Source organism: Anomaloglossus baeobatrachus, chromosome 1, assembly GCF_048569485.1.
Source record: "Anomaloglossus baeobatrachus isolate aAnoBae1 chromosome 1, aAnoBae1.hap1, whole genome shotgun sequence".
NCBI lineage: Eukaryota > Metazoa > Chordata > Amphibia > Anura > Aromobatidae > Anomaloglossus > Anomaloglossus baeobatrachus.
This window is the reverse complement of record NC_134353.1, coordinates 842687313-842713099: the sequence shown is the minus strand read 5'-3', so window position 1 is coordinate 842713099 and position 25787 is coordinate 842687313. Positions and strand designations below refer to the sequence as shown.

The 25787-nt window shown below is 42.9% G+C and overlaps 1 protein-coding gene across 1 annotated transcript in view; it reads left to right on the top strand.

Moving 5' to 3' along the window:
• The window catches only part of RASGRF2 (Ras protein specific guanine nucleotide releasing factor 2), a 429820-nt gene that overhangs the window by 309569 nt on the left and 94464 nt on the right, over positions 1-25787 (top strand). The window contains exons 9-10 of the mRNA XM_075325142.1: positions 12466-12584; positions 19827-19987. Of these exons, the coding sequence (XP_075181257.1) occupies positions 12466-12584; positions 19827-19987 (280 nt within the window). The remainder of the gene's footprint in view (positions 1-12465; positions 12585-19826; positions 19988-25787) is intronic.

Genomic DNA, 25787 nt, shown 5'->3' with positions numbered 1-25787 from the left:
CACACAAGGAATGTGACAGTTGTAGCCCATGTTCTGGATACGTATGTTTGGTGGCTCTTGAAGCACTGACTCCCCAAATTTTTGAATGGCCTTTTCTTAACAATCCTATCAAGGCTGCAGTTATCCCCGTTGCTTGTGCACCCTTTTCTACCACACTTTTATCTTCTACTAAACTTTACATTAATATACTTGGATACAGCACTATGTGATCAGCCAGCTTCTTTAGCAATGACCTTTTGTGGCTTACTCTCCTAATGAAGTGTGTCAATTACTGCCTTCTGGACATCTGTCAAGTCAGCAGTCTTCCCCATGATTGTGTAGCCTACTGAACAAGACTAAGGGACCATTTTAAATGCTGAGGAAGCTTTTCCAGGTGTTTTTTGGTGATTATTCTAATGTTCTGAGATAATGACTTTTGGCTTTTCATTGGCTGTAAGCCATAATAATCAACATTACCAGAAATAAACACTTGAAATAGATCACTCTGTGTGTAATGACTCTATATAATATATGCATTTCCTTTTTGTATTGAGTTACTGAAATGTATTAACTTTTTGAGGCTATTCTAACTTATTGAGATGCACTTTATATGTGGGACAGTAATCAGCTATGTTCATTGCAAAAAAATAAAAACAAATCTAATCACAGTGCATTGTGTGGTTTTCTTTAGGACCTCAAATCAAACTTTAGGAGTTGTCATTGCCTATAAGTGTGTACATTGTAAACTACAGTGTTGCCAGCAATTAGCTGGAAATTGAAAAACTAATGGCTGTATGTAGACTTGAATGCCACGTCCATTGGTCACGCAATATAGACTGTAGACCATTTAATGGCTCCAGAGCTGCATGCAGACTTCTGGAAGGGCTGGAGGTTAAATAAATGAGTAAGTTTAATATTCCTGTCCTTCCAGTTCTTACGATCACTATAAACCTAGATAAAGATGGCAGCCTTGCGCTGGCATGGGTTCATTCCTCAGCCGGATTAGGAGCTTCCTTATGCTTAGGTGCTTCCTTCTATTGATGTTTCTCCTATAGACTACTTCCCTATTAGATAAAGTATTGCCTCATGAAGAAAGCTGGTTTTATATTCTCCCCAATCCTTACTTAGGTCAGTCATCTGATGTATTTTAAAATGAATAGAAAGCATGCTTCTGATCTAAATCAGATTAAAAGATTATTTGCCAGGGTCATTGGCTGATGCACCGGCTCAGGGATAATTAATTCATCAAGCAAATATCGATGCCATTGCATAATACGTTATACTTAAGAGGACTCTACTGTAAAAGTGAAATATTTTACTTTTATTAGCCGCATTATAGAATGCCATTTTTATTCAAAATTGCAGTATGATGTAGAAACAGTGACCCTGATTCCAGTGATGTGTCATTTACTGAGCTGCTTGCTGTCATTTTAATAAGATCACTGTTTTCACAGCTACAGATCTATCAGTTCTCTGAATCCTGAGCGCTATATAACTCCATCCACACCATTGAGTGGCAGATTTCTATGTACATTGTACATTGGCAGAAAGTTGCTGTTCAGTGGTCAAGTTGGGGTTATACAGAGCAAAAGGACTACACGGCATGAGATAACTAGTCCTCTAGTGATAATTTTCTGCAGATAAAACACTTATTTTATTAATGCAACAACACAAAACCCAATAAGTGACACATTGCAAGAAGCAGATCACTCAATGAATGAGCAAAACGGTTGTTCATTGGGTGGAATGATCTTTTATTGCAGAGCAAAAGATCATCATTCTCGGCAGTGCATGGTCCTATGTAAATGTGGCACCCCTGAGGCTCTGGTAGCCACAGGGTACTGCGCCTCAGTTAATGTGCGGTATCCATCTCAGGTAAGAGTGGGGGTTAATCACTGGTGTTCCACATTTCACCCTTTAAATACAGCTTAGGAGCCTGGAGTCTTCACACAGGATGGGATGGCTCAGGGTAGGCAGGGGGGTGGCCATCACGATGCATGGGACTTCCCCGGTCACTGAAGCCAGTCACCTGGGGGGTGGGTTCCACTTGGGGTAGAAATAGGCGTAACACACTTACATCAAGAGCAGACCAGTCGGGACCATAGTTCTGTCAAGACACCTCTGTAACTCTTTGACTTCACTAGGCCTGGGGCTAGGAGTGGAAGCTCAGCCCGGGTACCTAACCACTGAGGGTTCATACTGGAAACATATTCTCTCTCTCTTTCTTCAAACACCAGTGGTGCCCCTTTCCTTGCTTGGGATTGACCGGAGCTCATAACGGCGGTGACCAGTGTGACCGGGCTGGCAGCTGAAGTTGTGAGTAAATGACACCCTGAACCCGCAGAGACTGTATTGACTCATCCTTACTGGCATTGCCGCCCAGTGCTTAGGCGCCAACGGCCATTAAAACCCTCTTCATCCACCCGGGGCCCGCTCGCGCCTGTGGGCAGCGACACCATCCTGGCTGCCATAACATCTGCCCCAGCGAGGAATTCTGCAGCGGCGGCTACCCCCTGGCCGTATTCCACAGGTGGCATCACGACAAACTTTCCCCTACACCTCACTTTCCCATCCCTCTCCTTTAAGCCTCGGGGCAACGGAACCGGGCAAGGCCACCCATGACATTGCCTGACCCGACCTGCGACTACCCGGCAACGAGTAGGTTAACCACCTGCCCCGTGGGGTGCTACATAAACATAAATCATACTACTAAGAACAGTCGCAGATGATACACACTGAGTGATCTACTGCAGATTACGCTGTTTTACATGTTTTCAAAAGTTGTCAGGTCCAATTATGAAGTGAGACATTTCTTAAAAATCTTGACCTCCTAATCTCAAATCTGACAATGAAAAAATTTTAGTTTGCTCTCGTTTCTATTATATACAACAGTTTTCCTTTTACTACTACATATAAAACATAATTAATGCATAAAAGTTTCAGTACTTTCAAACATTATTATTATTTTTGAAAATATAAAGATGCAGAATATCTTATGCCAATTTTCTGATATTTATTTAGAGGAAACTTAGCAACAATTCAAAAACTAAAACCTGACTAAACACTATTGGAATTATAAACGGGTATAGAAATTGCACTTCAAAACTTGATCATGACTTAGCAACTCTTTTTTTGCTTATCTCTTGTACTCCTGCATCGGATCATCTTTTCAATTGTCCAACAGTAATCTCCATGCATTCATGGATTCCATTTTCCTTCATATCTTTTCTCCATAGCCGCAACATCTTGATAAAATTTTCTTATCGTGCTCATTTCTCGCTGCTCTGCAGTTTGGTGGAATAAAGTCTAGATGCGAATGTAAGAGATGAATCTTTAATGACCCATTACAACCAAGTAATATATTTTGAGGAGATTTTCCACCAACTCTTCATACTTATCTGCTCTTGAGTTTCCACTAACGCGAATGCTACCCATGCAGCCTTTTCCTTGCACTGCGACAAACGGAGAAACTCCTCATCTTGAAGAAGCTTCCGAATGTGAGGTTCAATAAAGACTCCTTCCTTTATCTTTGCTTCACTCAACCTTGCATATTTATCAATGAGTTACTTGAATGCATTTGCCTTTTTATCCATTGCCTTTAGAAAGTTCATTATTAGACCCAACTTGATATGCAATAGAGGTAATAAAATCTTATGTTGTTAACAAGTGCTGGATGCTGGATAGTTTTACTCCCTGGCTGAAGTGAATGTCGGAGAGGCCAGTCTCAGTTATTGTAGTGATATTCTCTTTCAGGACTCTCCCACTCACATAGAAAGCAGCAGTACTTTGTGTATCCATCGTGGAGACTAAGTAATAAGCCAGCCACCTTTACGTCACCACAGAGGGGCCACAAACGTTGCCATAGATCAGGCATCTCAGCAGCTGTTTCATGTTGTCATAGGTTTCTTTCATGTAGACGGCAGAATTAACTGGAATTGAAGGTGTAGTGCATCGCCATTATGCATCCAGACGGCTTTTAGGCTTGTTTAGGTCGAATCGATGAAGAGACTTTCATTACTCTTGATTATGACTTACATCAGATCTTCCATTAAACTGTTGATGTTGTTGCATGTCACAAGATCGCCTTCCATGAAGAAGTATTGGATATGATCTTTATCATGGCTGTGAAACAAAGAAAATCGACCATTGCCCGTTAGAAGATTTCAAACCTGTAGCCTGGAACCTAAGAGCTCGGCCTTACTATTGGGCAGATCCAAATCTCTGACAAGAGTGTACAGTTCACTTTGTGTTATAGGATGTGGTTCAGTTGAGGTTGCTGACAGAAAGTCTAGGTCCTGAAACGAAGATGCTTCATGACGATGCCTTCTTCCTCACTTGACTTGACTGAAAATGTTTCTGGTGCTTTTGGGACTGGCAGTTCTTCTGTATGTGGTACTAGGCAAATTCCAGATGGAATGTTACTGGAAAGTCCACTTCATCTTCCTTGAAACTCCATTCCTAATGGGGGTATTATGCAGAAATAGCAGTTGGTAGTGTGATCAATTGGCTCTCTACATATCATTGGGATTGTAAAATGCATGGATTGCCTCTTACCATGCAACCACGGGGTAAGATGGGATGTACATCTATTGCAGTATATGTGTGGAGCCCAACTGTTGTCCTGATCGCCTATTCTGCAGCCAAAATATAGGTTGTAGGCTTTCCTTATCATGGTAGTCAATCTTTACCTTTGTGACACAAAAGTTATTTGTGCATCTCCTCATATGTAGCAAACACTGTCCGCTGTGTTAATGCAAAAATGAGGTACAGTTGAAAAAAACATATAGAATGATGTCAATATGCTAAGAAAGTAAGCTAAGAAATGTGAAAACTGTATACCTTATACAGAAAGCATTTATAAAAGTAGGTGATGCAACTGTAATTAGGATTAAGTCATCGGAGCTGAGTTGGCGTGCGTTTGGTCATCCTAAGATCATAGAATACCGAAGACTCAATAAACTAGACTAGTTACTAACAATGCTATAATGATGATGAAATTATAAAGACACACTTTTTCTATAAGCCTGCATGAAAGGATTCCTACGCAATTACAACCTTCTCAGGATTTTGAAAGTTAGGGACTATCAGCAAATTTAAGCTTCACATTTGTCTTCTGCACCAGAAAGTTAGCTATGTTCAACGGTTTTCGTCTCTGAACCAGTTTGGCTGTAGAACAGTGTTATTCAGTATGCATAGTGATTGATTGCTCTCATTGTGAGAAACAAAATTATAGTTTTGTAGTTGTGATACCTTTTTAATGGCTAACTAAAATAAAATAGGATGTTATAAAGCAAGCTTTCAAGACATCTCAGGTCCCTTCATCAGGCATGGTATGACAAAATATCTATAGTATGCATAGTGTACTCTGGTCTGCCCCAATCGATGGCCATTTCATGCTGATGGTAAATGGAACTGGGTAGCAAGATGAATAGGATGAAATGTATATAGATTTACATTCTGCTCAGATTCTGTCCAGTGCTATAAGACTGATAATACAGCTTTACAGTAAACATGGATAATGACCAAAACAAACCACAATGCAACTACGGTAGTAATGGAAGATTCTTCAGTGGCCAAGGCATTCACCTAATCTGTTTTTTCACTTTAGTCACATGCTCATTATTTTGTTTCAGATCCATTGTATTGGTGGATAATGATGAAAATTATCACTGTACAAAAATATATACTAAGACTGTGTGTATACACACACACACACACACACACACACACTGACACTCACATACACACACTAAAATTCAAAAGTGTAGGGTCACTTAGATATTTCCTTATTTTTGAAAGAAAATCATTTGTTTTCCAATGAAGCTAACATTAAATTAAATAAATACACTCAATACATTGTTAATGTGCTAAATGACTATTCTAGCTGCAAACATCTGGTTTTAAATGCAATATCTACATAGGTGTATAGAGACCCATTTCCAACAACCACCACTCCAGTGTTCTAATGGTACATTGTGTTTGCTGTGTTAGAAGGCTAATGGATGTTTACAAATCCCTTGAAAACTCTTGTGCAAGTATGTTCGCTTAGCTGAAAACAGTTTTGCTGATTAGAGACGCTATAAAACTGACCTTCCTTTGAGCTAGTTGAGAATCTGGGGCATTACATTTGTTGGTTCCATTAAACTCTCAAAATGGCCAGAAAAAGAGAACTTTCATGTGAAACTTGACAGTCTATTTTTGTTCTTAGAAATTAAGGATATTTCATGTGAGAAATTGCCAAGAAACTGAAGATTTCCTACAATGGTGTGTACTACTCCCTTCAGAGGAGAGCACAAACTGACAAACTGGCTCTAACCAGAGTAGAAAGAGAAGTGGGATCCGTTTCTGCACAATTGAGCAACAAGATAAGTACATTAGAATCTCTGTTTTGAGAAATCGACGCCTCACAGGTCCTCAACTGGCAGCTTCATTAAATAGTACCTGCAAAACGTTAGTGTCAACATCTACAGTGAAGAGGTGACTCGGGGATGCTGGCCTTCAGGGCAGAGTGGCAAAGAAAAAGCCATATCTGAGACTGGCTAATAAAAGGAAAAGATTAATATGTGCAAAAGAACACAAACATTGGACAGAGGAAGATTGGAAAAAAGTGTTATAGACAGACGAATCGAAGTTTGAGGTGTTTGGATCACACAGAAGAACATTTGTGAGACGCAGAACTACTGAAAAGATGCTGGAAGAGTGCCTGATGTCATCTGTCAAGCATGGTGGAGGTAATGTGATGGTCTGGGGTTGCTTTAGTGCTGGTAAAGTGGGAGATTTGTACAATATAAAAGGGATTTTGAATAAGGAAGGCTATCACTCAATTTTGCAACGCCATGCCATACCCTGTGGACATCGCTTGATTGGAGCCAATTTCATCCTACAACAGGACAATGACCCAAAGCACAACTCAAAATTATGCATGAACTATTTAGGAAAGAAGCAGCCAGCTGGTATTCTATCTGTAATGGAGTGGCCAGCCCAATCACCAGATCTAAACCCTATTGAGCTGTTGTAGGAGCAGCTTGACCGTATGGTACGCAAAAAGTGCCCATCAAGCCAATGCAACTTGTGGGAGGGTCTTCTGGAAGCATGGGGTGAAATATCTCCAGATTACCTCAGCAAATTAACAGCTAGAATGCCAAAGGTCTGCAAAGCTGGAATTGCTGCAAATGGAGCATTCTGTGACAAAAGCAAAGTTTGAAGGAGAAAATTATTATTTCAAGTAAAAATCATTATTTCTAACCTCGTCAATGTCTGGACTATATTTTCTATTCATTATGCAGCTCATGAAAGATTTTTCATGGAAAATACAAAATTGTCTGGGTGACCCCAAACGTTTGAACTGTAGTGTACATATATACATTCATTCTACTTTGTGTTTTCTTTATTCTCTGCATGCTATCCTCAGGCATTATTATCTATCTCTGTTTTGATTGAAAGAATAGATTGGTTTGGACAAGTCCCAAAACTCGTGCTGTGCTACATTAAGAACCCACATATATGGGTATCACAGTTTATGTGTAACCTTAGCAATTTGGCAGTAAATAGCAGAGCCATATGCTGGTAGTCAGTCTGGGGACATGAAGGTCTTGTTAACGGCATGAAAATCCTGCAAGTTAGCATGATAATTGTTGTAATAAATATACAGTATGTTCGAATATGCTGTGACATTCTCATTTGGCTGGTCCCTATACACATATCTATTAAAAGAAAATTTTTATTCCCAACTGATATAATCTGTTATTTCACCTTTATACTATCTAACCTGTTTTAATGTAGCAAAACATTATAGTCATCGCCATTACTGCAGTAATACCCCGTGCAGCCAATACTGTAACGATACCCCAAATAGCCATTACTGCAGCGATACCCCGTGTAGCCAATACTGTAACGATACCCCAAATAGCCATTACTGCAGCGATACTCCGTATACTCATTACTGCAGCGATACCCCGTATACTCATTACTGCAGCGATACTCCGTATACTCATTACTGCAGCGATACCCCGTATACTCATTACTGCAGCGATACTCCGTATACTCATTACTGCAGCGATACCCCGTATACTCATTACTGCAGCGATACTCCATATACTCATTACTGCAGCGATACCCCGTATACTCATTACTGCAGCGATACCCCCGTATACTCATTACTGCAGCGATACCCCGTATACTCATTACTGCAGCGATACCCCCGTATACTCATTACTGCAGCGATACCCCCGTATACTCATTACTGCAGCAATACCCCGTATACTCATTACTGCAGCGATACCCCGTATACTCATTACTGCAGCGATACCCCGTATACTCATTACTGCAGCGATACTCCGTATACTCATTACTGCAGCGATACCCCGTATACTCATTACTGCAGCGATACCCCCGTATACTCATTACTGCAGCAATACCCCGTATACTCATTACTGCAGCGATACCCCGTATACTCATAACTGCAGCGATACCCCCGTATACTCATTACTGCAGCAATACCCCGTATACTCATAACTGCAGCGATACCCCCGTATACTCATTACTGCAGCGATACCCCGTATACTCATTACTGCAGCGATACCCCCGTATACTCATTACTGCAGCGATACCCCGTATACTCATTACTGCAGCGATACCCCGTATACTCATTACTGCAGCGATACCCCCGTATACTCATTACTGCAGCAATACCCCGTATACTCATTACTGCAGCGATACCCCGTATACTCATAACTGCAGCGATACCCCCGTATACTCATTACTGCAGCAATACCCCGTATACTCATAACTGCAGCGATACCCCCGTATACTCATTACTGCAGCGATACCCCGTATACTCATTACTGCAGCGATACCCCCGTATACTCATTACTGCAGCGATACCCCGTATACTCATTACTGCAGCGATACCCCGTATACTCATTACTGCAGCGATACCCCCGTATACTCATTACTGCAGCAATACCCCGTATACTCATTACTGCAGCGATACCCCGTATACTCATAACTGCAGCGATACCCCCGTATACTCATTACTGCAGCAATACCCCGTATACTCATAACTGCAGCGATACCCCCGTATACTCATTACTGCAGCGATACCCCGTATACTCATTACTGCAGCGATACCCCCGTATACTCATTACTGCAGCGATACCCCGTATACTCATTACTGCAGCGATACCCCGTATACTCATTACTGCAGCGATACCCCGTATACTCATTACTGCAGCGATACCCCGTATACTCATTACTGCAGCGATACCCCCGTATACTCATTACTGCAGCAATACCCCGTATACTCATAACTGCAGCGATACCCCGTATACTCATTACTGCAGCGATACCCCCGTATACTCATTACTGCAGCAATACCCCGTATACTCATAACTGCAGCGATACCCCGTATACTCATTACTGCAGCGATACCCCGTATACTCATTACTGCAGCGATACTCCGTATAGCCATTACTGCGATACCCCATATAGCCATTACTGCAGTGATACCCCATATAGCCATTACTGCAGCGATACCCCGTGTAGCCATTACTGTAACGATACCCCAAATAGCCATTACTGCAGCGATACTCCGTATACTCATTACTGCAATACCCCATATACTCATTACTTACTGCAGCGATACCCCATATATCCATTATTGCAGCAATTTTCTGTATAGCCATTACTACAGCGATACCTTATATAACCATTACTGCGATACTCCATATAGCCATTACTGCAGTGGTACCACATATAGCCAGTGCTGCCCTATATAGCTATTACTGCAGTGCTGCCCTATATAGCTATTACTGCAGTGCTGCCCTATATAGCTATTACTGCAGTGTTGCCCTATATAGCCATTACTGCAGTGCTGCCCTATATAGCCATTACTGCAGTGCTGCCCTATATAGCCATTACTGCAGTGCTGCCCTATATAGCCATTACTGCAGTGCTGCCCTATATAGCAATTACTGCAGTGCTCCCCTATATAACCATTACTGCAGTGCTGCCCTATATAGCCGTTACTGCAGTGATACCCTGTATAACTATTGCTACAACAATTCCCCTTATAGCCATTACTACAGCATACGCTGTATAGCCATTAATGCAGCGATACCCCGTTTAGTCATCACTACAGCGATACCGCGTATAAATATTACTGCTACAATTCCCTGTATAGTCGTTAAAGCAGCTATACCCCGTTTAGCCATTACTGCAGTGATACCCCTACAGTTGTATACAGTAGAGACCAAACGTTTGGACACACCTTCTCATCTCTAGAACAACTATTAAGAGGAGACTTTGTGCAGCAGCCTTCATGGTAAAATAGCTGCTAGAAAACCACTGCTAAGGACAGGCAACAAGCAGAAGAGACTTGTTTGGGCTAAAGAACATAAGGAATGGACATTAGACCAGTGGAAATCTGTGCTTTGGTCTGATGAGTCCAAATTTGAGATCTTTGGGTCCAACCACCGTGTCTTTGTAGAAAAAGTGAACGGATGGACTCTACATGCCTGGGTCCCACCGTGAAGCATGGAGGAGGAAGTGTAACGGTGTAGGGGTGCTTTGCTGGTGACACTGTATGCCTTAAAAATTGAAGGCATACAGAACCAGCATGGCTACCACAGCATCTTGCAGCGGCATGCTATTTCATCCAGTTTGCGTTTAGTTGGACCATCATTTATTTTTCAACAGGACAATGACCCCATAACACACCTCCAGGCTGTGTAAGGGCTATTTGACGAAGAAGGAGAGTGATGGTGTGCTACGCCAGATGACCTGGCCTCCACAGTCACCAGACCTGAACCCAATCGAGATGGTTTGGGGTGATCTGGACCGCCGAGTGAAGGCAAAAGGGCCAACAAGTGCTAAGCATTTCTGGGAACTCCTTCAAGACTGTTGGAAAACCATTTCCGGTGACTACCTCTTGAAGCTCATCAAGAGAATGCCAAGAGTGTGCAAAGCAGTAATCAAAGTAAAAAGTGGCTACTTTGAAGAACCTAGAATATAAGACATATTTTCAGTTGTTCACACTTTTTTAAGTATTTCATACCACATGTTTTCATTCATAGTTTTGATGTCTTCAATGTGAATCTACAATTTTTAGAGTCATGAAAATAAAGAAAACTCTTTGAATGAGAATGGTGTGTCCAAACTTTTGGTCTATACTGTATATTCTTACAACAATACCAAATCCCAATCCTCGGCAAGCTCTGAGACAAACGCACACGTAATTAATGTACGATTTTCCCATTGGTTCATCATGGTTCTTACAGGATAATTGAATGTAGTGACAGGTCCCATGATCCTACTGAATAATATTCAACTGCTGAATTTGCACAGTCTTACCGGTGTATTAATTTACCACATGGCATAACGACAGTGGTACGTTCACATGTGCCAAATGGCACTAAGTGCTGCTGTGTTTTAGAGAAGACTGTCATTGATATCACATCTAGCTTTGTATGCTAGGATGGGAAAAGAGTATCCGCTCAAGGATTCCCCTCTGATTCTTAGGGGTACTTTGCACACTACGACATCGCAGCTGCGATGTCGGTGGGGTCAAATCGAAAGTGACGCACATCTGGCGTCGCTGTCGACATCTGAGTATGTAAATCATTTTTAATACGATTAACGAGCGCAAAAGTTTCAATTGTATCATTGGTGTAGTGTCGGTCATTTCCATAATTTCGGAAGGACCAATGTTACGATGTTGTTCCTCGTTCCTGCGGCAGCACACATCGCTGTGTGTGAAGCCGAAGGAGCAAGGAACATCTCCTTACCTGCGTCCCGGCTGCAATGAGGAAGGAAGAAAGTGGGCGGGATGTTTACATCCCGCTCATCTCCGCCCCTCTGCTTCTATTGGCTGCCTGCCGTGTGACGTCGCTATGACGCCGCACGACCCGCCCCCTTAGGAAGGAGGCGGATCGCCGGCCAGAGCGACGTCGCAGGGCAGGTGAGTGCATGTGAAGCTGCCGTAGCGATAATGTTTGCTACGGCAGCTATCACAAGATATCGCAGCTGCGACGGGGTCGGGGACTATCGCGCTCGGCATCGCTACCATCGGCTTGCGATGTCATAGTGTGCAAAGTACCCCTTACTCTAACATTAATTGGCAGATATATATAATATACAGAGACCCTTATCAATCATAGTGACCGGGGCATGTGGGAATGACCAGCGTACTCTTTTCCCCGAGTGCTGCACATATCGCTGCTCGTGAGCCTGATGCACAGCTCCAAATCCCCCTACTCTACACATGGTGTACAGTTGCCACTATAGGTAATTTAGGATTTTTTTTGGCATATAAAATATTATTAAACTTCATGTTAAGATGACCTAAGCTTCTCCTGGTTGCCAAAGATCATTCTTTAATGTGTGCATGTTTGGGAAGGTGATAAGTGTTGGCCATATAAACTTTTTAAAGCTTTTTTAATGTTATTCTGCTATATAGACAAATCATTCATTATAGATTGTGCTATACAGGGTAATGCACGATGAAGTCAGCGACACAGAAAACATCCGAAAAAACCTGTCCATTGAAAGAATGATTGTGGAGGGCTGCGATATATTACTAGATACGAGCCAAACATTTATACGCCAAGGTAAGTTTTTACTATTTTATGCTTGGACTGTATCATTGTAGTGTATGACGTGTAGTAAGTTATAGGACTTTGCAGTCACATTCACGGGAACTACACTTATATTTTGGTCATTTTTGGGCCTGCAGCTCTGGAGTCACAATATTATTTTTTTGGCATAATCCAGATCTTTTTGGAAAACGCGTGAAGTCATCTCATGGTAGACATGTCTTCAAGGATTTCTAAGCAATTTGGCAACTATATAAATAGTAAATTCCAAATTTGGTTATTCACAGTGGGGATCACTTTGTGTACTATTCTCCTGTCATTTCGGGTTTCTTGTACCTCCATAGTGTCACCTGAAGAAAGGAAGAAATTCCAGCAACTTCAGGAGAAAGTAGAATTTTCTTAAAAAACAGTTTCTTTATTGGTAATAAAAATATTAATATTCCATCCAAGCAAGACAAAAATAGAGAGGCAAGACAGAGGAGCTGTTTCCTACGCGTTTCAACCTGAATAGGTCTTAATCATGGAATGCATAGTGTCACCCCCATTATTCTAATCTTCTCCAAACATTAACAGTAATAAAAATACAGAAGTTGTGTGAGCAGTAGGATTGGACAAGATTGTCATTTTAGCCCCTACATTCTGAGGAATATATCACGCAATCAGATTGCACATAATCCATTGGTTAAAAAATGCATTTTATCCTCACACCATGTATATATACTTATATACTGGACAGCGTGTGTGTGTATTTATGGGTGTATGGGTGTATGTGTTTGTGTGAGAATGTGTGTATAAATGTGTATGTGTGTGTGTGTGTGTGTATATATAATACACACACAATGTATGTGTGTGTGTGTGTGTGTGTACTGTAGATACAGTATGTGTAGAGAGTGTTAGAGCTTCGTACCACACATGTCTAAGCTATAGCTGGGTAAACATATTCCAGATGTGGTCTGATGTGATATGTTTGGAGATAGGCATATATGCAGCAATGATGTATTTACGGTCTAGATTGTCTATTAACAATTTATTAGTCTTTTTTGTGCTTTTGACTTTTTAACACTTGGGTCACTGTTGCACGTCGCTCAACAGACAGTTCCACAGTTCATTCATGTTATTGAGGAAATACCTTATTTTAACAATGTCCTCCTAAGGCTAGACTGAACTTTATGCCTGTAAAAAAATCACTAAATCATTCCTTTTAATACCTTATAACTTGTAGGCAGCTTAGTATAGAGCAGGAGAAGGTGAACAGATTGATATTTAGGTTTGTGGGTAGTGATGAGCAAACCTGAAACGTAAAGTTTGGCGTCCGTACCGAACAGCTGGTATTCGGGACCTGGACACGGACACAGACTTCTCAGGGAAGTCCATGTTACAGGTCGTGTTCGGCCACCCGGATAATAATAATAATAATTAAAAAAAAAAAAAGGGTTAAAGCAGGAAAATATACTTACCAAGCCTCCCGCCTGTGATTCCAACCAATCACAGCTGCTGTTAGAGAGGGTCTAAGGGCAGCCAATTGGAACCACCGGTGGGCTGGGAAAGCAGTGAATATGCATGAGGACTGATGAGCACACCCCAAAGTAACATTACAGCCGAGCAGGAGGCTCGGTAAGTATATTGCTCCTGGTTTAACCCTTTTATTTTACAGGTAATGTTTGGGTCCCTGTAGGGTTATATGGGGTTTGGCATCCGGGCAGATGTTTGGGTTCAAGTCCAGTCCCGAACCAGACTTTTTTTTATTTTTAAGTCTGGCCAGACCCAAACGTCTGCGGGTTCGCTCATCTCTTTTTGTGGGAAAAAATCCAGTATAACTTGCATTATCTTTTTTTAAACCCCTGTCCATTATGGGCTTAGAAGTCAAGTGGGCAGTGCAATAAATGACTCACAGCCTTCTAAGTACGAGTGTGCATGTAGAGATCTAATGGGTTAAGAATGACCTTGTGGAAATTGCCAATTGAGCATGAGGAGACTTACAGGCTATTAAGTGCTCCTTTGGGAATTTAAATATGTAAAAAACCTCTTTAGAGAGGAACAGAACAGTAATTATAGTAGTACAAATTATTGGAAGTAGCAATCCTAAAAGTCAATAGTGACCCTATGAAGGACCTTGCTACACAACTTAGGATAAAAGGCCAAACCAGACATTCCATTTATAGACATGGTTGCTGTGTGAGCACCGATACAATGGTGAGTGGAAATTTTTCAAACTAGGACATGAAGCATCGAGGAAGGTAATTTGCATATTTTTCGGTGTATTCTGGGAAAAGTGAAGAGTTGCCACATCTGAAGATCTTTGGGTGTAGCTGGACCGAGGTGTTTGAGGGAAATCGTCAAACCACGCCGAATCTTTACCACAATGCAGCAACATTCCTAGCCACAGTACACATCGGGTTAATTACCCGATGTGTACTCCAGCTACGTGTGCAGAGAGCAGGGAGCCGGCACTGGCAGCGTGAGAGCGGCAGACGCTGGTAACGAAGGTAAATATTGGGTAACCAAGGTAAGGGCTTCTTGGTTACCCGATGTTTACCGTGGTTACCAGCGTCCGCAGAAGCCGGCTCCCTGCTGCCTGCACATTCAGTTCTTGCTCTCTCGCTGTCACACACAGCGATGTGTGCTTCACAGCGGGAGAGCAACAACTAAAAAATGGTCCAGGACATTCAGCAACAACCAGCGAGCTCACAGCAGGGGCCAGGTTGTCGCTGGATGTCACACACATCAACATCACTAGCAACATCGCTGCTACGTCACAAAAGTCGTGCCTCAGCAGCGATGTCGCTAGTGATATTGCTTAGTGAGACAAACTAATCTAATTTCCCTCTATCATGGAATCACTGACTAGGTGGATCAGGAAAATGTAGTAGATATATTATATCTGAACTTCAGCAAATCATTTGATAAAAATTATTCATTATTGAAAAAAATGACTCAAGTATGGGATTGGCAAGGTGGATTCTTAACTGGCTCAGTGATCGTAGTAAAAGAGTGGTAATAAATGATTGCACATCCAATTGGAAGTGTGTTTCAAGTGGGGTACCAGAAGGCTCTGTCTTCCCCAGTGTTGTTCAACATTTTTATAAATTATCTAGATAAGGGAACTGTGGATAAGCTAATTAAATTTGCAGTTGGTCCAAAGCTAGGCTAGATAGGGAACACTAGAAAAGACAGAGAAAAGCTGGATTCACACACAGCGACGACGACAACGATGTCGCTGGTACGTCACCATTTTCTGTGACGTTGCAGCGACGTCCCGTGTGTGACATCCAGCAACGACCTGGCCCCTGCTGTGAGGTCGCCAGTCGTTGCTGAGTGTCCAGCTTCATTTTTTGGTCGTAGCTCTCCCGCTGTGAAGCACACATCGCTGTGTGTGACAGCGGGAGAGCGACGAAATGAAGTGAGCAGGGAGCAGGAGCCAGCGTCTGGCAGCTGCGGTAAGCTGTAACCAGGGTAAACATCGGGTAACCAGGGGAAGACCTTTCCCTGGTTACCCGATATTTACCTTCGTTACCAGTGTCCACCACTCTCACGCTGCCTGTGCTGCCGGCTCCCTGCTCTCTGCACATGTAGCTGCAGTACACATCGGGTAATTAACCCGATGTGTACTGTAGCTAGGAGTTCAGGGAGTCAGCGCTAAGCAGTGTGCGCAGCTCCCTGCACTCTTCACATGTTGCACAGCGACACGTTTCGTTATGATCGCTGCTGCTTCTGCTGTGTTTGACAACTAAGCAGCGATCATAACAGCGACTTACAAGGTCGCTGTTGCGTCCCAGAAAATGGTGACGTAACAGCGACGTCGTTGTCGCTATGTGTGAACCCAGCTAAAGGATTTACAAGGCTCTAGATAAGCTGGAACAATGGGCAACAACTAATAGGATGGTATTTAACAAAGAGAAATGCAAAATTCCACATCTGGGCAAGAAAAATTCAAAGAACATTTACAGAATGAGAGATATAAAGCTAAGCAACAGCATGTATGATATAGACTTGGGTATACTAATAGATCACAGACTACACTTGAGTAAACAATGTAATGCAGCAGCAAAAAAAGGCAAACACCGTTATGAGATGTATTAAGAGAAGAATAAAGTCTAAATCACATGAAGGAATTATTCCGCTCTACTCCCCTTTGGTCAGTCCTCATCTGGAATACTGTGTCCAGTTGGGCACCACATTTTAAAAAAAGACATTGAAAAACTGCAGCAAGTTCAATAGCCTCAGAAGCACAGTGCTCAAACTACATAGATAGATAGCTGCCCATGGAGAGGTTGCTGTAGTTTGAGCACTGTGCGTCTCTGCCCTTAAGGCTCAGTCACACTAAACAACTTACCAGCGATCCCAACAACGATACAACCTGATACGGATCGCTGGTAAGTTGCTAGGAGGTCGCTGGTGAGATGTCACACTAAGCGATGCTCCAGCGATCCCACCAGCAACCTGACCTGGCAAGGATCGCTGGAGCGTCGCTACACGTGGAAGCATGCTGTGCTTGGTGACTAAGGTAAATATCGGGTAACCAACCCGATATTTACCTTGGTTACCAGCGCACACCGCTTAGTGCTGGCTCCCTGCACACCTAGCCACAGTACACATTGGGTTAATTACCCGAGGTGTACTCTGCTACGTGTGCAGGCAGCAGGAGCCGGCTTCTGCGGACGCTAGTAACCACGGTAAACAGCGGGTAACCAAGAAGCCCTTACCTTGGTTACCCGATATTTACCTTCGTTACCAGCGTCCGCCGCTCTCAGCTGTCAGTGCCGGCTCCTGCTCCCTGCACTCCTAGCCACAGTACACATCGGGTTAATTACCCGATGTGTAGTCTGGCTATGTGTGCAAGGAGCAGGAGCCGGCACTGACAGCTGAGAGCGGCGGACGCTGGTAACGAAGGTAAATATCGGGTAACCAAGGTAAGGGCTTTTTGGTTACCCACTGTCTACCGTGGTTACCAGCGTCCGCAGAAGCTGGCTCCTGCTCCCCGCACATTCAGTTGTTGCTCTGTCGCTGTCACACACAGCAATGTGTGCTTCACAGCGGGAGATCAACAACTAAAAAATGGCCCAGGACATTCAGCAACAACCAACGACCTCACAGCAGGGGCCAGGTTGTTGCTGGATGTCACACACAGCAACATCGCTAGCAAGTTGTGCCTCAGCAGCGATGTTGCTAGCGATGTTGCTTAGTGTGACGGTACCTTTAATCTAATGGGGAAGCTATTCTCCTTGCGGTGACTGACACACCATTACAGCTTGCCAGTGATAAGGAGACTTTAACCACAATGCTTATCTGGGAAATATGCAAATTGTCTCTTTAGTGAGGAAGTAGACCAACTCTAGAGCCACATATTGGAGGTAGCGATCCTAAAAGTCAAAAGTGGATAAAGGTGAGAATAAAGGATGACCGCACTCTGTCCGCTGTGAAGGATTTTCTTTTATTCAAACACGTGCATAGTAGAAAGCCGGAGGCACACTGTGAGCTGGCTCCTCAAGACTGGACGACGGCCGTTTCGCCCACAAATTGGGCTTCCACGGGTCCACCTCAGGTGGACCCGTGGAAGCCCAATTTGTGGGCGAAACGGCCGTCGTCCAGTCTTGAGGAGCCAGCTCACAGTGTGCCTCCGGCTTTCTACTATGCACGTGTTTGAATAAAAGAAAATCCTTCACAGCGGACAGAGTGCGGTCATCCTTTATTCTCACCTTTATCCATGGATTTTGTTCTATGACGAGCACCCCGCTCCTGGATTGTTGGACTTTCCAGGCTCTCCACCCGGACTCGGGCACAGGCGATACCGCAGACGTTACTGCAGGTAATGTGCAGTGGTGCAGGACTCAATTATCTCCCTTTGCTAAAAGTCAAAAGTGACTCTTTAACTAGCCTTTTGATATGACTTGAGATTTTGCATATTTCCCAGAGTAGCATTGCGACTTAATGTCTCCTAATCACTGGCATGCTGTAATGGTGTGTCAATCTTAGCAAGGAGAATAGCTTCCCATTTAGACCCGTCTTAGCCTCTCATACAGCCAGATCAGATCCTATACTTTGCACCTATAAGGGACAACCAGCCCAAAACACTGTGTCTGCAAATTGAGGTTCTGATGTGGCATAAATCCTAAGTCATATGACAAGGTTCGTTAAAGGGTCAGTTTTGACTTTTAGGATCGTTACCTCCAATATGTGGCTCTAGAGTTTGTCTACTTCCTCACTAAAGAAACAATTAGCATATTTCCAAGATGAGCATTGTGGTTAAAGTCTCCTCACCACTGGCAAGCTGTAATGGTGTGTCAGTCTCCACAAGGAGAATAGCTTCCCCTTTAGACTAAGGACAGAGAAGCAGAGTGTTCAAACTACAGCATCCTCTCCATAGGCAGCTATTTTGGTAAAGTGCCTAGCTCAGAGACCGGGACCACATTCCCTAGTTCTAGAAACTCCCTCCCTCTGAGCTAGGCACTTCATTTAGATAGCTTTACATGAACTGGTGGCTGCATTTGGGGCACTGTACTTCTCTGTCCTTATTTACATTGATGTCACTGATGCAAGGTAAGATTGTAATACTAGAATACGACTGTCCTGATGGGTACACCTTTTCCCGATGGAATGGCTTGTACACTTTTTGATCAAACTATTAATGTTTTGTATTTTTCTTTTGGGTTTTGTCTGTTTAATTGCCATGGTGTGAACATGCTCCTATTTCATGTATACCAACTTTTGCTCATTTTTTTGTTTTTTTTTTCAGTTCCCTAACTAACAGAAGTGTCACAGTTAGTAATAATGGTGAGCGAGCACAAAAGTGCTCTAGTTTTCTTTACTTGAGTTGAGCAGGTTGGATGCTCTGACAGACTCGACTCAAATAACAAGTATAATGGAAGTCAATTATTAAAGAGTTCGGCTCTCCACCCACATCCAGCCAGCCATAAATGGAGCATTTCCGGGGGATGGTGGAGAGAGATTTTATTTTTTTAAACACATATCCAAACATGTTTGTTTTTACCCCCAGTGAGAGCCATTCAGAGTCTGCAATTGTCTCTCACTGGGATGCCGTCTCCCATAATTTACTAAAGGGAACCAGCTTTGTGTGTCGGATCGTTCACGAATGACGAATCCAAGCCACGAATCCAAGCACCCGTGATACTAGGCCGAGTACTGAGCGTACCCGAGCATTCGAATGCTGCATTGAGTATCGAGGAGTGTCGAGCATGCTCTATCATTATTAGTAAATTAAGATGGACTATGAGTGTGTAACAGATATTTCTATTCCAGGTACGCTCATCCAGGTCCCATCTGTAGAGAGAGGGAAGCTAAGTAAAGTTCGTCTGGGGCCTCTGTCTTTAAAAAGAGAAGGGGAAAGGCAATGTTTTTTATTCACAAAACATTTCCTAATATGTACGAGAAGCTCTGGGGGTAAATTGCATTTACTCAAGGTAAGATTCCCATGGGAAAATTTCTAGTGTGCACATCTGGCTTAGTATGTTCATTACTGGGTGTCTGCCATTTTTATCTGTTCTAGTTTTGAGATTATACTTAATAAAGAAAATACAATATGCCCATTGTTTTGAAGACTAGTTTTATGCTCATTTTGGTAATTCTGTAATTCTCCTTGCGAAAGAGTGTATGAGAATCTATTTTTTGAACATGTAATAAAGTATTTAAAGGGAACCAACCACTATGATTTTCATATATAAACTAAAGCCCAGGGTTAGAATGGTGCTATCATGCTGATTCTATACATACCTTTAGTTGTGAGTTTGGATGTATACTTTCTGAAATGCAGGCAAGTAAAGTTTTTGAAATACACTGTTACTTGATTGATACGTGCTGCAGAATATCTAATAGGTGGGTCAGGTTTTGCGACTAAATCCCGCCCCTGTCTGCCTTCCTGTCCTTTCTCCTTTCTTCGTCCCCCTGTAATAACAGAGACAGGGAAAAGATGAACAGCAGGCAGACAGGGGGAGGAAGGAGGGTGAAAGTACGGGGGAGGAAGGAGAGGCAGGCAGACAAGGGCGGGAATAACTAGCCAAACCCGACCCACCAATTAGATATTCTGTAGCTGCTATCAATCAATTAACAGTGCATTTCACACATTTTACTTGCCTATATTTCAGAAACTATACATCCAATCTCACAACTAAAGGTATGTTTAGAATCCGCATGATAGCGGCAGTATAACACTGGCTTTAGCTTATTTATATATGAAACTACTGGTGGGTCTTTAATAAATGTATTAAATGTTAAACTGCATTTGTAGCTTTTTTTGTTTTACATTAGATATTTAATCTATAGTTTATAAACACAGAACTAATTTTACAGTTTTTTGTTGTGTTTTTGTTGTTTTTTTTTTACAAAACTTTAAACAACTTCAAATAAAGCAGCTTACGGCAGTATGAACAAACACATACAGACTTGGCCAAAAGTGTTGGCACTCTTCAAATAGTTCCAGAAAATGAAGTATTTCTCCCAGAAAGTGGTTGGAATTATACATGTTTTGTTATACACATGTGACGCCCTGGACTAGCCAGGTGGTCACAGGTAGGCCCTTACACAAACACCTTGTCCCCCCCCCCCTTAATAAGGTGACAGCAGCCAAACTACAAAAACACTTGTCACCTCTCTCTGGGTTCAATGGGCACACCAGGGGGCGGGGCCAGGCGGTTGGCCATGCCCACCTAGGAGTCCGGAGGGCCTGAGACAGGAAACAAAACAGGGAGTTGAAGTTGAGTCTGGACAGTGAAGTGGAGAGTCAAGTTCAAGGGCAGCAGGCCTGAGGTGTCAGGCTTGCAGCGTCAACACTGACCGGTGCCGGGGTCGTAACCCTGGTACCGTGGCAAGGAGGCAGACGGTAATGGCTGCCTGCAGGAGCTGGGATTACAGCCGGTGGAACCTTAAGGGACCGGGTAGTGGCCCGCCAGAACCGAACCGGGGAACCGATTGGAAACCGGAGCACCAGGAGAGGTACTCAGACCCAGTACGAGGCCCAGAAACAACTAGACCGAGTCGAATCAACTGATTGAGGACTGGACTTTAGGCCCTTTCCCACCTAAGACCCGAATGAAGACAACAGCCCAACGATTAGGGTAGAAAGCCACCGCCCAGGCATCGAGACCCCATGGTCAAGCGTCTGCGGGCACACGGGCTCTACTGGCATACATCAGGCTGGGGAGCGGACTACCGTTGCTCAGGCATAGGAGTCATTATTTTCTACAAAAGTGAGGTGCAGGAGAAAGGCGGAAACCACCAACCTGAAAAGGGGAAAAACACAGCCGGCTGCGGGCACCGTCCACCATCTTGTTTGGTTTACCAGAGACTCCAGCGTGTTTGTAATAGTGAGTACAATAGTGCCTTCGGGCCACGCGCCACACCGCACCACACTCCAGCGTGCATCATCCATTCCCCCGCCTCAGCACCTCCCTCGGACTCCCGGGACCATCATCCCCCTACCCACGGAGGGGTCAACACCAAGCTGCGCAACACCATCCCCGGGAGCCTAGTCAACGGCAGCGGTGGTGTCCATCTATTCACCACAACCCGTGGGTGGCGTCACAAACTTAAATCCTCCCCACCGAAGTCCCTACACGTAGCGCCAGCAACTCCCTTTCAGAGTGACGTGACCCCCGGGTCCGTGAGGAGCTCGAGACACCCACTGACAAGCACGGATCCGAGCGACTCGGCAGCCGGCCGAGCCCCTGGGCGGTACACACATGTTTATTTCCTTTGTATGTATTGAAACAACACAAAAATGAGAAACACAGGCAGACCGGACATAATTTCACACAAAACCCCATTAATGGGCTGGACGACATTGTTGGCACCAGTCCAAAATTGTGGTAAACAACTTTGTTTTAAGCATGTGATACACGTTCAAACTCACCTGTGGCAAGTAATGAGTGTGAGCAATATGAAAATCACACCTGAGACCAGATAAAAAGGGGAGACGTTGACTCATTCTTTGCATTGTGTCTTTGTGTGTGCCACACTAAGCATGGAGAACAGAAAGAGGAGAACTGTCTGAGGACAGTTGAAAAATATCACCACTCTCAAGGTTACAAGTCCATCTCCAGAGATCTTGATGTTCCTTTGTCTATGGTGCACAACATAATAAGTTTACCACTGATGGCACTGTAGCTAATTTCCCTGGACGTGGATGGCAGACAAAAAAGAATGGAAGATTGTGTCACTCATGTAGTTTTCCAACACTTGCATTTTTTTCCCAAGGAGAGGAGAAGCCATAATTCTGGTGTCCAAAATTTAAATAAAAAAAAGAGAGACTCCGGATGGTGGATAAGCAGCCCCAATCAAATTATAAAGAAATTCAAGCTATCTGCAGGCTCAGAGTACATCAGTGTCAGTGTGAACTATACGTTGTCATTTGAAGCAAATGAAACCTCCCTGCTGTGCATTTGAGTAATCCAAAATCCTTCTGGGAAAGCATCTTATGGACAGATGAAACCAAGATAGAGCTTTTTGGCAAATAGTTACTGTTGGAATGTAATAGAATGAGGCGTACAAAGAAAAGAACACCGTACCTAAAGTCATACACGGTGGAGTTTCAAAAATGTTTTGAAGTTGCCTTGCTGCTTCTGACACTGGTGCCTTGAGTGTGTGCAAAGCATCATGAAATCTGAAGATTTCCAAAGGATTTTGGGTCGCAATTAGTGATAAGTGAACAGGGGCCCGTGCTGAAATCTGAGCACGGAGTTTTCACAGAAGTCCAAGTTTGTAGTTCGATGCTGAATAAAAAACTCCAAAGGATTTTGGGTTGCAATGTAGGGCCAGTGTCAGAAAGCTGGGTTTGCGTCCTCGGTCATGGGTCTTCCAGCAAAACAATGACCCCAAACATACTTCAAGAAGTCCCAGAAATGGATGGAATTAAAGTGCTGGAGATTTCTGAAGTGGCTGCAGTGAGTCTGCATATAAATCCCATTGAACATGGGTGGAGAGATCTTAAAATTGCTGTAGGGAGAAGGCGCCTTCAAATATGAGAGACCTGGAGCAGTTTGCAAAAGAAAAGTGATTCAAGTTGAGAGGTGAAAGAAGCTTGTTGATGGTTATAGGAAGTGATTGATTGCAGTTTATTCCAAAGGGCGTGCAACCAAATATTAAGCTGAGGGTGTCAAGTATTTTGTCCAGTCTATTTTTGGGGTTTTGGGAGAAACTATGTCCAATTTGCCTCTTTTTCTTTGGTGTGTGTGTGTGTGTGTGTGTGTGTGTGTGTGTGTGTGTGTGTGTGTGTGTGTGTGTTCTCTAATGCACTCAAAAAATTTCTTGGGAGAAATTCTTCATTTTCTGGAATAATTTCAAGGGTGCCCTTGGCTATATCCTGTATTAGTTTCTCTTCACATCTGCACACACAGCTTTTTTTCATGTGCATTTTTTTGCCTGAAATATACAGGCTAAGACCTAAAAATTATAATGGAAATGAAGTGCATTTTTATGCATTTTGTATATAATTTTTTATGATTTTTGGTGCTTAACTATTTTGATCTCAATGGGGGAAAAACTGCAGTAAAAACACTGAAAGAATTGAAATGTTGAGTTTAAAAAAAAAACAAAAAAAAAACACCACAGGTTAAAAAAAAATGTTTTGTGTGAATCAGATTTTTTTCCGAATCTCGTTCATATTTTGCTGATACTGTAAAATATTGAATTTTTTCCCCATGAAAAATAGGCAGAAAAAACACACATAAAAAGTGCAATATGTGAACAAGCCCTTGTAGTTCACAGCTACTTCACAGCTTTACATACAGTATGTGAGGAGTCTCTCCGAATTGTGATTATCGGGAATTGTGGGAACAAAGAGGCCTCTTTATTCTGTGTTCTCCTCTGTTCGGAGCTCCGTATGTTACATAGATGCTTATGGGGATTCTGCTGAAATTAATGAGACTTTCAAATATATGCATGTCTTAGAAATGTCACATTTTTTTTACCAAACATTGGCTTGTGTAAACATAATATCACTCCGCCAATCAATTAACGAACACTCGTTTATCGGCTGATCACATTTACAATATGAATGGAGTAGCAACTGAACAGTCATACTATTGTATGTCTCTATACAGATTGATTTGGGCACATTTAAAAGAGCCGTAAAGTGGTTAACCATCTTTTAGGGAAATTTATTTTTTGCTTAAATGCATATATTTTGAGCTACAAATCATTTCCACAATTGGAAAGCCATCCTTGGTGGAATTTGTAGAGAAAATCGATTGTACAAATGCGACCATTGATACCTTACTAAATTTAATATGAAAACTGAAACCTTTCTACAGTGTGTCCACCCTTTTCCTGTCCACCGCCATTAACTTGAGAACGGCAGCAGCTATAGGCATAGAAGTGGTGTCTAGGTATAGTGAAGTAGCCATGCACTATACAGTGAAACCACCTATTCTGCCACCTGGTGGAAAACAACGGAGTTAGCATTTTTATCTCAAAAACGGAACAAGATAGAGAAATAAAGTGAATTATAAAGTTGTAGGGCATAATCAATTCAATACGAATCGACACCTTGCATGCAGAAATGCTATGATTAGAACATATAAAACTCACAAGGCTGCGGACATGAAGCGATACCTCATGGAGACCTTCCTACAAGTCACTGGGTATGGTGGCTGCGTGGAGTGGCCTCCACGCTCACCTGACCTGACCCCACTGGACTTCTTTCTGTGAGGTCACATCAAACAGCAGGTGTATACGACCCCTCCACCAACATTGCAGGACCTACGACGACGTATCACAGATGCTTGTGCAAACGTGTCACCTACCATATTGCCCAAGTGCAGCAAGATACAGTATGCTATCCAGAGTCCAGATGTGCATTTCAGCTGACGGTGGCCACTTTGAGCATCAAAGTTAAATGAGCACCATATGCGTGACCAGCATTCAATGTTTTGGGGGGGGTCATGGGTTTCATATCATAGCATTTCTTTCGTATTGAATTGATGATGCCCTACAATTTTTTTATTCACTTTTTTCTCTGACTCGTTCCGTTTTCAAGATAAAAATGCTAACTCCGTTGTTTTCCACCAGGTGATGCTATAGGTGGTTTCATTGCGTAGCGCATGGCTACTTTACTATACCTAGACACAACTTCAATGCCTATAGCTGCCGCCGTTCTCAAGTTAATGGCAGTGGACAGGATATGGGTGGACACACTGTATATAAATACAACCATGGAGGCCTTACCGTAAAAATACCAACATGGATGCCTTATTATAGAAATATGAAAAC